This window comes from Dromaius novaehollandiae, chromosome Z (genome assembly GCF_036370855.1).
Source record: "Dromaius novaehollandiae isolate bDroNov1 chromosome Z, bDroNov1.hap1, whole genome shotgun sequence".
NCBI classification, from domain to species: Eukaryota; Metazoa; Chordata; class Aves; order Casuariiformes; family Dromaiidae; genus Dromaius; species Dromaius novaehollandiae.
The window spans coordinates 55,863,216-55,876,521 of record NC_088132.1 but is presented as its reverse complement, the minus strand read 5'-3'; the positions used below and the strand labels follow the sequence as shown (position 1 = coordinate 55,876,521).

The 13,306-nt window shown below is 37.7% G+C and overlaps 1 protein-coding gene across 1 annotated transcript; it reads right to left on the bottom strand.

Annotated features, from left to right (window-relative positions):
- Positions 1 to 571: 571 nt before the first annotated feature.
- On the bottom strand, positions 572 to 12,981 carry LOC112988726 (general transcription factor IIH subunit 2). Its single transcript, XM_026109406.2, has 16 exons — positions 12,846 to 12,981; positions 12,482 to 12,565; positions 12,313 to 12,390; positions 11,567 to 11,603; positions 10,776 to 10,862; positions 9,844 to 9,894; positions 9,483 to 9,537; positions 8,542 to 8,647; positions 7,400 to 7,490; positions 7,148 to 7,235; positions 6,527 to 6,634; positions 5,259 to 5,322; positions 4,161 to 4,264; positions 1,857 to 1,959; positions 1,495 to 1,534; positions 572 to 1,060 (listed from the first exon to the last, which is right to left on the bottom strand). The coding sequence occupies exons 2-16, from the start codon at positions 12,535 to 12,537 to the stop codon at positions 941 to 943; spliced, it is 1,188 nt and encodes a 395-aa protein (XP_025965191.2). The 5' UTR covers positions 12,538 to 12,565; positions 12,846 to 12,981; the 3' UTR covers positions 572 to 940.
- Between the last annotated feature and the right edge of the window lie 325 nt (positions 12,982 to 13,306).

Genomic DNA, 13,306 nt, shown 5'->3' with positions numbered 1-13,306 from the left:
AACCATATCAAAACCCTTTTTGTCCTTTTTCTGCTAGTTCTTGAGTACAGCCTTAAATATCCGCATTAGCTGCATCTCAGCTAAGTAGCCCAACCACCAGGCTAACAGGCACTGCGATCACATGATTCCACAAAGGGTTTATAAAGATTTTTGTTTCATTCTGCACAGAAACAAACATAGATGCTGAAACTCTCATTCCCCCCTACCCCAAACAGCAGAATTCTTGCTTTATGGCCAGCCAGCACGCATAAACCTTAGACTAAGCACATAAGGAGCTATGTTAAAAAGAGAAAACTTGCACATTTAAAGGATTTGAAACAAAAATTGCTTGTGAAAACCGGGAAAATAACATGTGTGTTTTGCATGCAGTAAGTATAAAAAAAATGGGGAACTGCGTAAGTCAGGGGGTTACATTTTTACTGGCTTGCATTTTAAATTCTTTTTGAAATGTCTTCCAACTAATTGCTCAAAAATATCTTTGTTAACTTTTTAACTGTTTTTAACTGTTAACTGCTAACTATTCTCTAGAATTCAACAGAATATGTCACCACCCACTTAAAACAAGAGCATGTAACAATTAATGTATAAAATATATTTTCAGGGCCTTTTTTTTTTTAAACAAATGATGAAACAAACATAAATCACCATGTTAACATACAACCCAATTTTATCACTTTTACATTTACAAATTTACATGTTACCCACAATAGCACTCAGAAAAAATCGGATAGAGATGAGCCATGAATATATTAACAGTAACAAAATCATTAGTACATTAAGTAAAAAATTAAATTTGCTCCCATGACAGTGTTCACCCTTTTGTATTCATCTAGGCCTTTCTTCTTGTTTTGATGTGCCTCAGTGAAAGCTATGGCTGAATAAACACAACAGATTCATGCAAGAATGAAACAGATATGACAACCTCTAAAAAGACACAGCATCATACATATGCAGGAGTAGGGTGCTCATGAATACAGCCAGGACAGCAGTGCAGAGAATCATGAACAAATAAGTCGCATTCCACACAAAATGCATTCTGACATACTTTACATACGTAAACCTGTGTAGAAAAGTTTGAAAAACAAAACAAATTAGAAGAAAATCATCACCATCACAGAACTACAGCAGGACAACAGTTGTGTCATCAAGATAATGTAAATATACTGAACATTTTGCTCATTAACTGAAGTAAAGGTTCAAATAGCTAACATGTCTAAAGTGCTGAGCTTAAGTCACTGCAGATGCATCCAAACAGCTAACAGTGGATGTTTATTTATGCAACTCCATGGGCAATCCCTTCCCAAGCGTGTAAAGTATCTGCAGTTTTAAAGGCAAAACTGTATGACTAATAACTCTATCTAGTCACTGGAGAAACTGCCACAGAGGTTTTCTGGCCTTTTTTTTTTTTTTTTTTTTTTTTTTTAAAAAGACTCTTCTAAAAGATTATCTCTGACTCTTCTCAATGCAAGTTTCAATACAGTTTAACATACTCACATTTTGATCTTTCATTTCTCCCTGGCAGCCTTGACAATACCTACAATGCAAAATTGTGCATTTTTACTGAAAAAAGTCACAAGTTTTTAAACACCATTTTATATAATCACCTCATACACAATGATAATTTATGGGAATTATTTCAGCTCTTCAACTGAACACACAGGATAACTGCCAATGAAAACTACAAACATTTCTTACTACCAGAGGTGATCAAAACCCCCAAAACATTCAACAGTAACACCAATAGTACAAAAGCTACTCACAGCTATTCTTACTGTCTTAGGGGGAAAAAAAAAAAACCCCCACACACACTATACGGTCCAGAAGTACATTCATTATAACATATATGATTTACATACCGTTCCCCTTGATATTCTTCCAGGGGAACTTCCTGAAAGGCATCCAAAGGAAACAAGTGATGGTAAGACCGAGCCAGATGAGGTGCAGACACTAATGTAAGACCTGCAAATAAAGAGACATCAAAATTATTACAAGACAGAACTTCCCAAAAAGCTTTTCTATATTAAACAAAATTGAGCAGCAAAACGGAAAAGTGATGCTGAATAAGTCAGTGGTTCAGAACTTTTAATAATAAAAAAAAATTGCTTGTCAGCTTCTATAATCCAAATCTGTAATCATTTCCAGAATTAAATCCAAATACAAATTAAAATAAAAACAAGCAATGAATGTATTTCCTCTAAATTTGTAATTAAAAAATTTAATTCAGCCTTCAGAAGTATATTTGTAATGCACAGCTTGAGCATTAGCAAGTTTCTCATTCTTATCCCGTTAAAAAAAAAAAAAAAAAAAAAAAAGCAACTATACAAGAGTCTTTCAGTTAAATCCAAACACACTGCTCCTTTTTGGCAATGGTAGTTCTGCTATGTTTCATCACCAGCTAAAATGGTACCCCACTACCAAATACTATTGCAGCCTGCTGTAATACTCCAAGCCATGCCATAGGCCTATTTAGGCTAACACAGGCTTATGATGTAGCATGAGCTGACACAAACGTCCTCATCACTGACTCACGTGAAGCATAAACTTTCAACCTCTTGTTTTGCTGACAGCTGCAGCTGTGGGCAATCTCTTGCTGATATTGATATACAGGATTTCTAAGCACACTATTAGGTTGCTGAAATTAAACAGCTGTTGGTGTGAAAAATTTGATGTGAATTAGGACAAAGTGACCCAAAACTAGAATGATTTATTCTCTTGCCAAATGCAGATATCCTGGTAAGACCTATCACATATTAGTCATGTACATGTAGAAGCTAACAGGAATAAAGCTGTAGCTAGCACAACACTGGCACTGTAAAAGGTAATCTCCCCCATCTCCATTAAGAGAGAGGGCAGGGCACCATATGTTGCACAGTCCCTTAATCTTTGCAAGGCTGAAGGCCTTCCACTTGCAACTCCGCAGCCTTTCATGTGTCACTGTGCAGTCAGTCTGCCCTTGGGCTTTCCCTTTTGAACCTTTCATCTACAGACTCCTAGCGGTGGGGGCAATACTTCTACCCTTGTACTCCAAAGCACCCTTTATCCTCATGGCCTCACACTGAGGAGTCTGAAACGCCGCTATGCCTGTTGCGCCAATATTCTTGAAGAAATGATTACTGCTGATGTTGAGAATCACCCTTTCTTCCCCATGCCGCTTCATAGCTTTTAGTTTATGACACCTTGTACTAGGGCACAAATAGAGCTTAGTAAACCACATTAGTAGATAACAGTCATTAGATAGCCAGTAAGACACCCAGTAATATGTGTGCACAGAATTTAAAAACCAACTAGTAAGTGCAATATCTGCACCCAATCAATGCATGCTCCAATCAGCACTACTAGCGTAATGAGCAAGAGCAACCAAAGGGAAATTGAGGGGGTACTGATGAACTGATACAGTCACTATGGAAACAGCATTAGGCAGGCATCATCTGCTGCACTGGAGAAGGCACCCTGACAAGGACACTTGCCTTGGAAACCCCATTCCCCCTCCTGACTGGCAACTGGGGAGATTTTTCCCTGCTGTAAGCCATCACTTACAGATCCTGCAAATAAGTCTTTTTGCATGTGAAACACCCTCAACATCCTTTGCACAACAGAGAACATCACAAAAGAGAACAGCAGCTTGTCAGTTACTTGTTCAATTCAGTGAATCACCAACCATGTGTTAGTCCCTGATGTAAGATAGCAAACTGGCTACAGCTTATTATGCTCTGCTATATTTGCATACAATATATGCTCATTTGCAAACACTTCTAGTGTCCTTGCATTTCTCCATCATCATCTTGATCCTCTTATTGTAACAAAAATCTCTGATAAAACTATTGTGAACATGTATTCTGTGAAACTACACAGAAGATAGTTACACCATCCACCTAAGTTTTCCCTGTCAGTAACAGCTTTGAATACACAAGGAATTCAGGACAAAACAAAAACAAAAAAAAACCCTACATGAACACAAGAAAACCTACCCTTTATTTACAATTAACAACATGATATGGCTTTACCATTACAGGTAGAGTCCTTGCACCAAGTTGACACAGAATGAAGGCTTCTTAAAGCAGAACTGGCCTTTGATTACTAAGTACAGTTGAGTTTTCCTGCCCTTTAACTATCTTCTCACTAACTCATAAGTCATTTGCTCAGCTATTCTTGCTACTCACCACAGATTTTGCATTCCACAGGAAGTTCACAGTATTTGGCTCTGCACTGGGGACAGAAATATCCACCCAGTGTAAGACCTGGCTCACTGTTGTTTTCCAATTGCCTGGAAGAGAGAGAGACAGGAGATTGGAGGAAAAAATCGGTATCATTTTCTGAATGATGGTATGCTGTCAAGCTGTATAAATATCACCATTAATAATGGTGATATTGGTTATATTACGTAACTGGCAACACTACGTAATACTGCTAATGCTACATAGTCCTCAGAACAAATACTGTTTAAAAAGTTTCTGTATCTGTTATGTATATAGAAGTATCAGAAAACAATTGACAGGGTGACACATCAGTGACCACACTCTCCCACAAAAACAGAACAAAAAACAAATTCTCCCCACATAAAGGAAAGGTGAATCAAATTATCTTTAGAAAAATAAAGTTATGAAATGCATCAGTACTGATATTACTACTCCCCCCCATATTCTGTATTTACTTTACAATGAGTATTAATATTTATTCCCTCAAACAGCAGACACTGGTTCCTTCTGTAAACTCATGCTGCTCTAACAGCCTTGAAGACTACGATCCCTTTCACTAAGAACACTGTTATGTTAATCAGACTGAGGCTCTGTTTTAAACTTTCATTTAATATTACTACATATTAGTAAAGCAGTAAGTAAATAAAAAAAATTCCAGATAATACCCTTCTTTATCATGATTATATCTTTATAATAATATGAAAATACTTGAATGAAAAAATGCTAGTAAAATTGGTGGCAATAATTTCAATACCTTGTAGGACCCTTGCGTTCTGGCCACTGCACAACGTACATCTAAAAGCCGTTCTCTACTTCAAAAATTTTAAAATGTAAAAAGTATATTTAAAAGAGAAGAACACAAGTAACTGCGACCACATACAGAAAGTATAAGTTAAAGTAAGATTTCTAATAAGAAGTCACAACACATTAGTTGCCAGTCCTTCTTCATGGTATTTTGCCATATTTTCACCAAAAAGCAGATTTTCTAAATATAACTAAATATCATTGAATTCTAATACTGAATTTTAATCAGCTCATTAAATTCTAATCAGCTCTACTTACGCCATGCTAAAGGATGGCTTTGCATCTTGATCAGATAGAGAAGCAATAGTATGCTGAGGAAAACCTTAAGAGAAAAACATTCCACATTACCAATTTTAAACAAACTAGTACTCTTTCAGTTTCTTATTTGAACAGACAAGTTCAATGATTATTCTAAATATTAACTTCTGTCTTTTTTGTTTTGTTATTCCAAGAAGCAATATACTCTTACCAGGTATGAAATCTTTCCTAAAAGTCTCTATCTACATATCCACCACCAAATCCCTCATTTATTTTCCCTAGCTGAAAAAAAATCCGTTCAGAAACTTAATAGGAAGAGAAGTTCATTGCGACCCAATTTTTGAAGAACAATTAAAAAGCAAATGATGCGCAATGGTAGGAAAGTAGAAAGAGCACTATATGAATGTTCATGAACAGCGATCTCTAACCAATGAAAAAAATGTTTATATATTAAAACTAAGTGTATACTCTCCTTCGAAGTGCAGTATACGATAGATAAGACTATAGCATTTTATGGAGGCAGCACCCGTCTTTATACACCACTTATTTCTACAGCTTATCTCAAGTGAGCAGTTTTTTTTTTCCCTATTGTTGCTTAATCTGTAATGAGCAAATCTCTTAAGTATTTAAGTTTACATATAAAATTATATACATTCTTATCTATGAAAATAGATGGATGAAAGTAAGAACAAAAACCTCTAGGCAGTGGCATTACTGTTTCTACTGTGGTTTAATTTCAGGCTTAAATTTAAATGAGAACTACACCAGGAGAAGAAAAGCTACCTAGTTCATTTGCTGAAAGAAAAAACATGACAGTGCTCCAAATACCCACTACACAGCAAAACAGAAGGCTGTTACAGCAAATGAAGCTTATGACAGTTGCCTTCCACAGAGAGAAACACAGAGGGAGAAACAAAATACAGTTTTTCACCCTTCCATTTTTAAATATTACATTTACATCAATTACTGTACAAGCAATGTCATTTCATCTTATTGCTTCCAACTGCAGTTGAGTGTTGCAACTCTGCTTCCAACTGCAGTTATTTATTTTAATTCTTAACTTAATTTAAAAGCTGAATATTTTGCAGGAACAACATTAAGCAAATTGAAACCTATCTGTTAGAATAAAAGTATTAAAATAAAAAGAACCAATTGTGCAATGTCCTCAAAGTGCTTCTAACCATCTGCATTACTTCAAAACAGAAGATACAAAGAGAGAAAGAGGTTCTTAAATCTTACACCTGAAATTTAACAAAATCATATCCTACCCATTCGAATAAGGGAGCATTCAGAACTTGAACTGGCAGGTGGAGGACTAACATGATGCATCAGCAGTTCCTTATAATGACTTTCATCTAAAATAACATGGTATGTTCCTGTCACAGAGAAAGAAATATTAATTTATAACCTGGCAAGTAACACAAACATATTTCTCCAAATAACAGAATGACTTCAGTTAAAAAAAAAAAAAAAGGTAGCCAACACTGTCACTAAAAATAAAATAAAAAATTAATACACTAGAATGTTTAAATAATTACATAAGAACACCTATAGCTTTTTCTCCAACATTACTAGTAATTACATTGTAAGAGTTACTGTTATAGTTACTGATGTTAACATGTTAAAGTTCCACAGCACATAGCTTTATCTGTGGAACACTAGGCTTTAGATACATTTCTTGTTTCCAAAGCAGCAGCTGCAAGCTGATAATTATTTCACTAAATGTTATCCATTTCATAACTTAGAGAGGCTCTTAAATTTTCTGCCAGCACAACAGAATAATTATCTTTAAACAACAAAATACATTAAAGGGAATATGATGAACTAGTTACTTAATTTCAAATTTAAACTTGTATTAGTAGTGTAACTACAAAACTTCAGATACATACCACCTGTTTCTCGCGCAAGTACAGTACAAACTCGAACTTCAGCACTTAGACCGATGACAGATACTCTGATCTTAACTGCTTTTAAACACTTCACATGGAAAAAGAAAGCATACTCAAATTCATCAGCAGAACTGAAAATGGTAAAAAGGTGCAAAGTTTTAAACGAAAATTTACTGGTTATGACATCTTAACTGTCTGGTTTAGTCTAATAGTTTGGCGGTTTGTAGTAGTAGTCAAACTTCACTTCTGTACCTTAATTAAATCATAGATGTTGGCTGGATCACATGTTGTCAGACTGCTGAAGACTATCAAAACCTCTCTGCTTGTATGTCCTGGCATGTGCCTAAAGAAAGTATACAGTTAATCTACCTATGTACACTAAGCTACATACATGCTAAAGTTTTCAAGGACTGTGATGTACTAAAGTAAAAAAAAGACACAATACGAAAATACCTACATATTACGAAAGACTGTGGTAAGATCATTCTCTAAGCACCAGGATTTCATCTGCCATACAGTCAAAACTTTCCAGTATCTAACACACAATATTTAATTATATCTGTCACCTGATTGCTTGCTGTAATATTTAAGTTACCCCATACCTTACCCATACCCTCACAGGTAAAAATTCACCTTCAGACTAGCAGTAAGTCTTCTCAACTTCTTAGAAGAAATATAAAATGAAAACCCCCCACCTCTGATCAGTTGATAAGTGTGAATCTACTACTTACAACTACTGTCTTTCCTTTTAGTTCTTCACTGAAAACCCTCCTCCAACTATACATTCAAATAATTTTCTATGACATTAACTACTAGCTTTTTTCTGTCAGTGTTACTAGCTATAACCATTTGTTGAAGAAATTCTCCCACAAATGCTTTTACCCTCTCAGTGCCTCACATGGCAAAAATTTATAAAACTGTTTTAAGAAGTCTATCCTACCCCAAATTTACCTCTCCAAAGTATATCAAAACTTCACCAGAAAACTGTGATTCAACTTGTTTCTTCTTCTGTTCTCTTACCATTATTAATCCCCAACTCTGCCCTCTCTCATACCTTGGCCCTGTAGTAAAAATTAACTGCAGGGTCTTTCATCACTGTATCAATACTCAATTTAAAATTACCTGTTTTTTAAATAATGCTGCTTTTTGTAAGAGGTACATCTCCAAACAGAAGTGTCTTGTCTTAGAATATTAAATATGCTAGCAGTGCAGAAGTTAGCTTCTTACAGTTTGTAATGTAAAAGGATGTAAAGCCTTCTTTAAAGACTCTGGCCAGCACAATGCAAGACACTAATTGTAAAAAAAACCTTCCCTGATCCTCCAAAAGTTTATAATCAGCATTATACTAATTAAGGAAACCAAAGAGAAAAAACAAAAGCTGTTTATATACTAACTTTAAAGTCTGCATAGCCAAATTTAGGGAATTATACAGAGATGGCTCTCCATGGCAGTTCATATCTACTGCTTTCTTCAGAGCACTTACATGCTTTTTTGAGTTACCTGTAAGGGAATAAAACATTCACCTGAAATAACAAGTTAAAAAATACAAATATTTAAAATACATATTTTACAAATTTTACTTGTAGAGCAATGGCTTTCAATCTGTTACTTGTAGGTCCCCACTTCTTACAAATTGACCTCTTGGTCACAGTGTAGAAAAACAGTTTATTACAATCAGAAATACATTCACTCTACAGGCACTCACAATTGTTAGAAATGCAAAAGGTCAAAAAGAAAATCACTGCTGTAGATTATTAAACATTTAACATGAAAGAAAAAAAAAAAATCAATGCTAACTGTCTCAAAACATTTCAGTAGAAATTGCATTTAGTTTCCTCCGTTATCCTCAAAGGACTGTTCGAGCATTGACTGATCCTCAAGCTCAACAAATTTGCTCCAGTTTTACAGGTGGGTAAAGAGACAAGATTTTAAACAACCTGTCTGAAGCCACATAACTTGTTAGTGGCTGAATATAGGAAACCAAGAAATCTTGCTTCTTAACATCTTGTCTGATCTCACAGAACACATGGATGTCATCAGATACAAAGTTAAAAAACAGGGTAAGATATTAAGTAGACAGTAAGTGAGACCCCTCAAATTCTGGATAAGCCTTGAGCAGACACAGAACACACGATGATAGTTCTGGATCCAAACAGATTGAAATAAACACTCTGATTTCAGATAACTTGCAGCAACTTCTCGTTTAAATTGAAAATAGTATGTTAATGGTACTTCATTAACACTAGTCATCTCTAGTACTATAAAGCCTTGATACTACAAATTCCACATGTATGACAACAGAACTCCAATTTTAAAGAGAATACTACCTGCCTACCTGAAAGTTCTGTCATTTTTTCAGCTCTTTTACTCTTTGTTACAATTAAGCCAATCTGGAGGAGAAAGCAAAAAGACAGGATTTCTCTTAAAAAATTAAGATCAACTTGATTTATATTTTTGATCTAAAAAGAAGTATTAGACAAGACATACCACCAATTAGCTAACTATACGGGCTTTCTTGCAAGCGTAACAACAGCAGCACAATGCAAAAAACAAGAACTTCACCAGACTGATGGGGAAGGCAGGGAAAGGAACGTATCAACTGAAAAGAGTTTACTAGATAATGCTAGAAATAAAACTAAGTTTTCAGAATAGGTTTCAGTTCTTTAATCAGTTGTGGTAACAGTGGTTGTACATACCTGACTAATAGGATTTTGGTCAAAGTACTCTTCAACAAAATACTCCAATAACTATAAAGAAAAATTAAGAGTGTTACAAATATAAACAGTTTAATTCCACGTGCATTAAGTGGTTAATACCTGCAAAGCATTCAGTGCCATTAAAAAATGGGGGGGGGGGGGGGGGGCGGGGAAGAGAGCGAGCATGTGAGAGAGAGCAAGCACAAACCTTCACTTCCACTCTCCTCCCTCTGCCCCAGAAAGCCTTAGCCCTTCCACACTTCTCCTTCCTGTATTAGCTATGCAAAGTAAGTTTCAGAAATCTTATTTTACTGACTTCATATACTAAAGCTCTAGATTAGCGTTAATTCAAATAGAGGTTTAAGATGCAACAAAAAGCATTACTCTGTACAAAATATTCAAAAACCAGGATTTCAATGCTCGATGTTATAAGCAAAAATCCTATAGGATTTGTAGAATTCAATTTCACTTCTCCACATTTAGAAACAGCAACTCCTGTCTAGCATCCACTGAAATGAGAGCATATGAAACCACAAACATAAGAAAAAATAAACATTGCTATATGTGTAAAGAAAGTTTGTTTGTTCTCTTCCCGTCCCTTATTATGGGACGCACTTCAGCTCAATTTCCACATACTTCTTTATCACCTTTTCATAATATGTCCTTAGGAACTGTTTTCACTATACAATAGCACTTCTGCAAGGCAAAACTAATCTTGCACAGGCTTTACTACTCAAAAAACAAAGCCAAACTATTCCAGGAAAATTACAGGCTAACAACATAAACAAGGGAAAAAAGCAGGGATGAGATGAGAGATGAGGCTATGCAAGTGATCTAGTCACAAGAGATTGCCATTCTTCTAAATACAACTTGGAAATGATTTACAGAGGAACAGTGGATTAGTAAGAGAAAACTTTTGCGTATAGAAATACCTTTAAAGTGCAAGTAAGTCTGCTGGGTTTTAGATCTTGGTCCTCCATAGTTCTTGATCCATCAATGACCACGTAAAGGTGACGCATCTGCGGTATCAACATAATAATACTAATTCTACAACAAGTTCCCAATTTAAGACAAAGGTCAAGTTTTATCACTCACAGAACAGTTGTTTAAACAAACGGTTTATTATTTCATTTATTTAAAACAGCAACTACTTCCTATGTCAAAGAGGGAAAATTTAGAATACTAAACCAAATCATAGCTTTTAAGGCTATGCAATCAAAAGCAGCTGAAAAGCCAAGTATTTTTCCGTATTTCCTTCAAAATGAAACAAAAGACTCTTTTGTGACTAATACTCACTGTTCTTATGCTCTCAAGGTAAGTTACAAAATAATCCTAGCTTTCAAGCTTGCACTCATTTAATCTCTTCATTTGAGGAACTCAGCATATTATAAAGTAATATTACAATTTACAGTTCACTTAAACTATGTCCATCTATTCACACAGAGAAAACACAACAGCAAGAATGTGTATGATCTCACTGCATCTGTAAAGCATGTCCTGATACAGGAAACAAACCAGATCTCGACCTCTGAAGCTATTAATACTTCACATCCCATGCTACCACTAAACTCAAAAAAAGATGTCTAAAAAACTGTAGGGTGGCAAAAAGAAAGCTTCAGTCTCAGGCATATAAAGTCAGTAAAAATGTATTTCAGATTGGGCATACTACTTCAGTTCAAGCAGTTTTGGACACAGGACAGCCAAGCGTAAGCTATCAACATACCATTCCAAGTCGAACTTGTCCATGGTGTTCATAGAGTCTAAAAAAAGCACAAAAGGTTTTAAGTAAGATGCAAATGAATGAATGATTGATCCTAAAACAGACTCCAATCCCACAGTTCCAGCACATATGAAACGATTATTAACCATGATAAGCATCATAACTTACTTTGATTGAAAAGAAACAAAAGGGGAGATTATAAACTCAACCTAGAACTATAAACAGATCTAATGACTCTTAGAAAACAAAATACAGTTCTTATGACCAGGTTTAATGAAACTTTAAAAGTTCACAAAAATTTGAACATTTTACTGTAATATGTGAAAAAATATTAATTCTGTCTAGCAATTCTGACAATATAAAACAAGAATCTGGTGTCATCATGCCAATAAATAGTTTAAAGCAGGATCTGTACATTTGAAAAAATTGTTAAAGGATTCTCTCTGAACAGTCCAACTATTGCAATTACACTGCTTTATACAGCGTATGAGATCAAGACCTAAACTCGTCGGTTAGCATACATAGCTCACTCTTGGAAGAAACTCATTCCCCCCCCGCCCCCCCCCCCGCTTTGAGTAACAAATAGCAGCTAGAGTTCTGTATCTAGAGTTTTGAGGGAGTAAACACCAAAAACATACTGCAGGCATGTCGAGATGCTTACTCTACCTAAAGGATCCAGTTTCAAAACAAAGACTTTACAATTGACAAAAACAGTATTTCTTAAACATGCTTGCGGTGATATATAATACCTTTTTCGCTTAGCCTTGAAAAGAATGTCCTCAATGGTTGCTTTTAGCGATCCAGAGTCATCTTCTTTAAGAATTTCCCTACATAAAACAAATCGTTACTGAATATAAGGAACAGTTTTTTCTTTTTTTAAAAGGAAGAAGAGGGTAAGGAACAGAAAGGAAAGCCTACCATGTTCTTTCGTAGCCTCCTTCCCAGCGCTTGGTTCTTTCGGGTTCGTCATCCATGTCTGCGGCTTTGCTCTTACCTACGCTGCTGCGGAGCGCAACCGTGACAGACCTGTAAACAAACCTTTCCCACCAAACGCCACCGTCCGCCCGGCCCCGCCGAGCCGCCCCGGCCCGGCCCCACCGCCGGCTGAGCCGCTGACGGACCGGGCCCCGCCACACGCCGCCCGGGGAAGCGCGACCGCCGCTGCGAGGAAAACCCAGCTACGGAACCGCGCGCCGCTCCGCGCCCCAACGCCGGGGGCGGTTGGGAGCCGCCGCCCGGCGCGCGGCGGGGGCGCGCGCCCTGCCCGCGCGAGCCGCCGTACCGGCTGCCCAACGGTCCCGCCGCTGCGGCCGGAAGCGCCTGCGCCCGCCTGCCCGCCCCTTCCTCGGTGCCGCCGCGAATCCCTCCCGCCTGCGGCCGCCGAGCGATCGTTCCGCGCTGGAGGCGGGGCCCGGCGGCAGAGCGGCGCCCATGGCGGGCGGGACTCGGCCCGGGGGCGGGACTCGGCGCGGAGGCCTCGTCGGGCGGCGGCGGGGGGTAGCGGCGGAGGCAAAGCAGACCGCAGCCGTTCGTGGCCGAAGGTGAAGGTATCCAGACGTGGGGGAACCCTGCTACCGCCGCAGCGAAATACAGCGTATTTTCCGCGCAGGCCGAGCGGCACGGCGCGGGAGGCACGGGGGCGGCGCGGCAGCCGAGTTTCGGCTCGCCGCCGCCCCGGGGGCGGCCGCGGGTCACCGCCAACGCCCAGTTTCTGTCACGCGCGGAACCCTCAGCTCCTGCCTG

Coding starts and splice junctions, on each gene's coding strand:
- LOC112988726 (XM_026109406.2), bottom strand. CDS start 12,537: ATGGATGACGAACCCGAAAGAACCAAGCGCTGGGAAGGAGGCTACGAA. Junction 5,323..6,526: donor ATGCTCCCTTATTCGAATGG/GTAGGATATGAT, acceptor TTTTCTCTTAAG/GTTTTCCTCAGCATACTATT. Junction 1,061..1,494: donor GAGAAATGAAAGATCAAAAT/GTGAGTATGTTA, acceptor TTTTCTACACAG/GTTTACGTATGTAAAGTATG.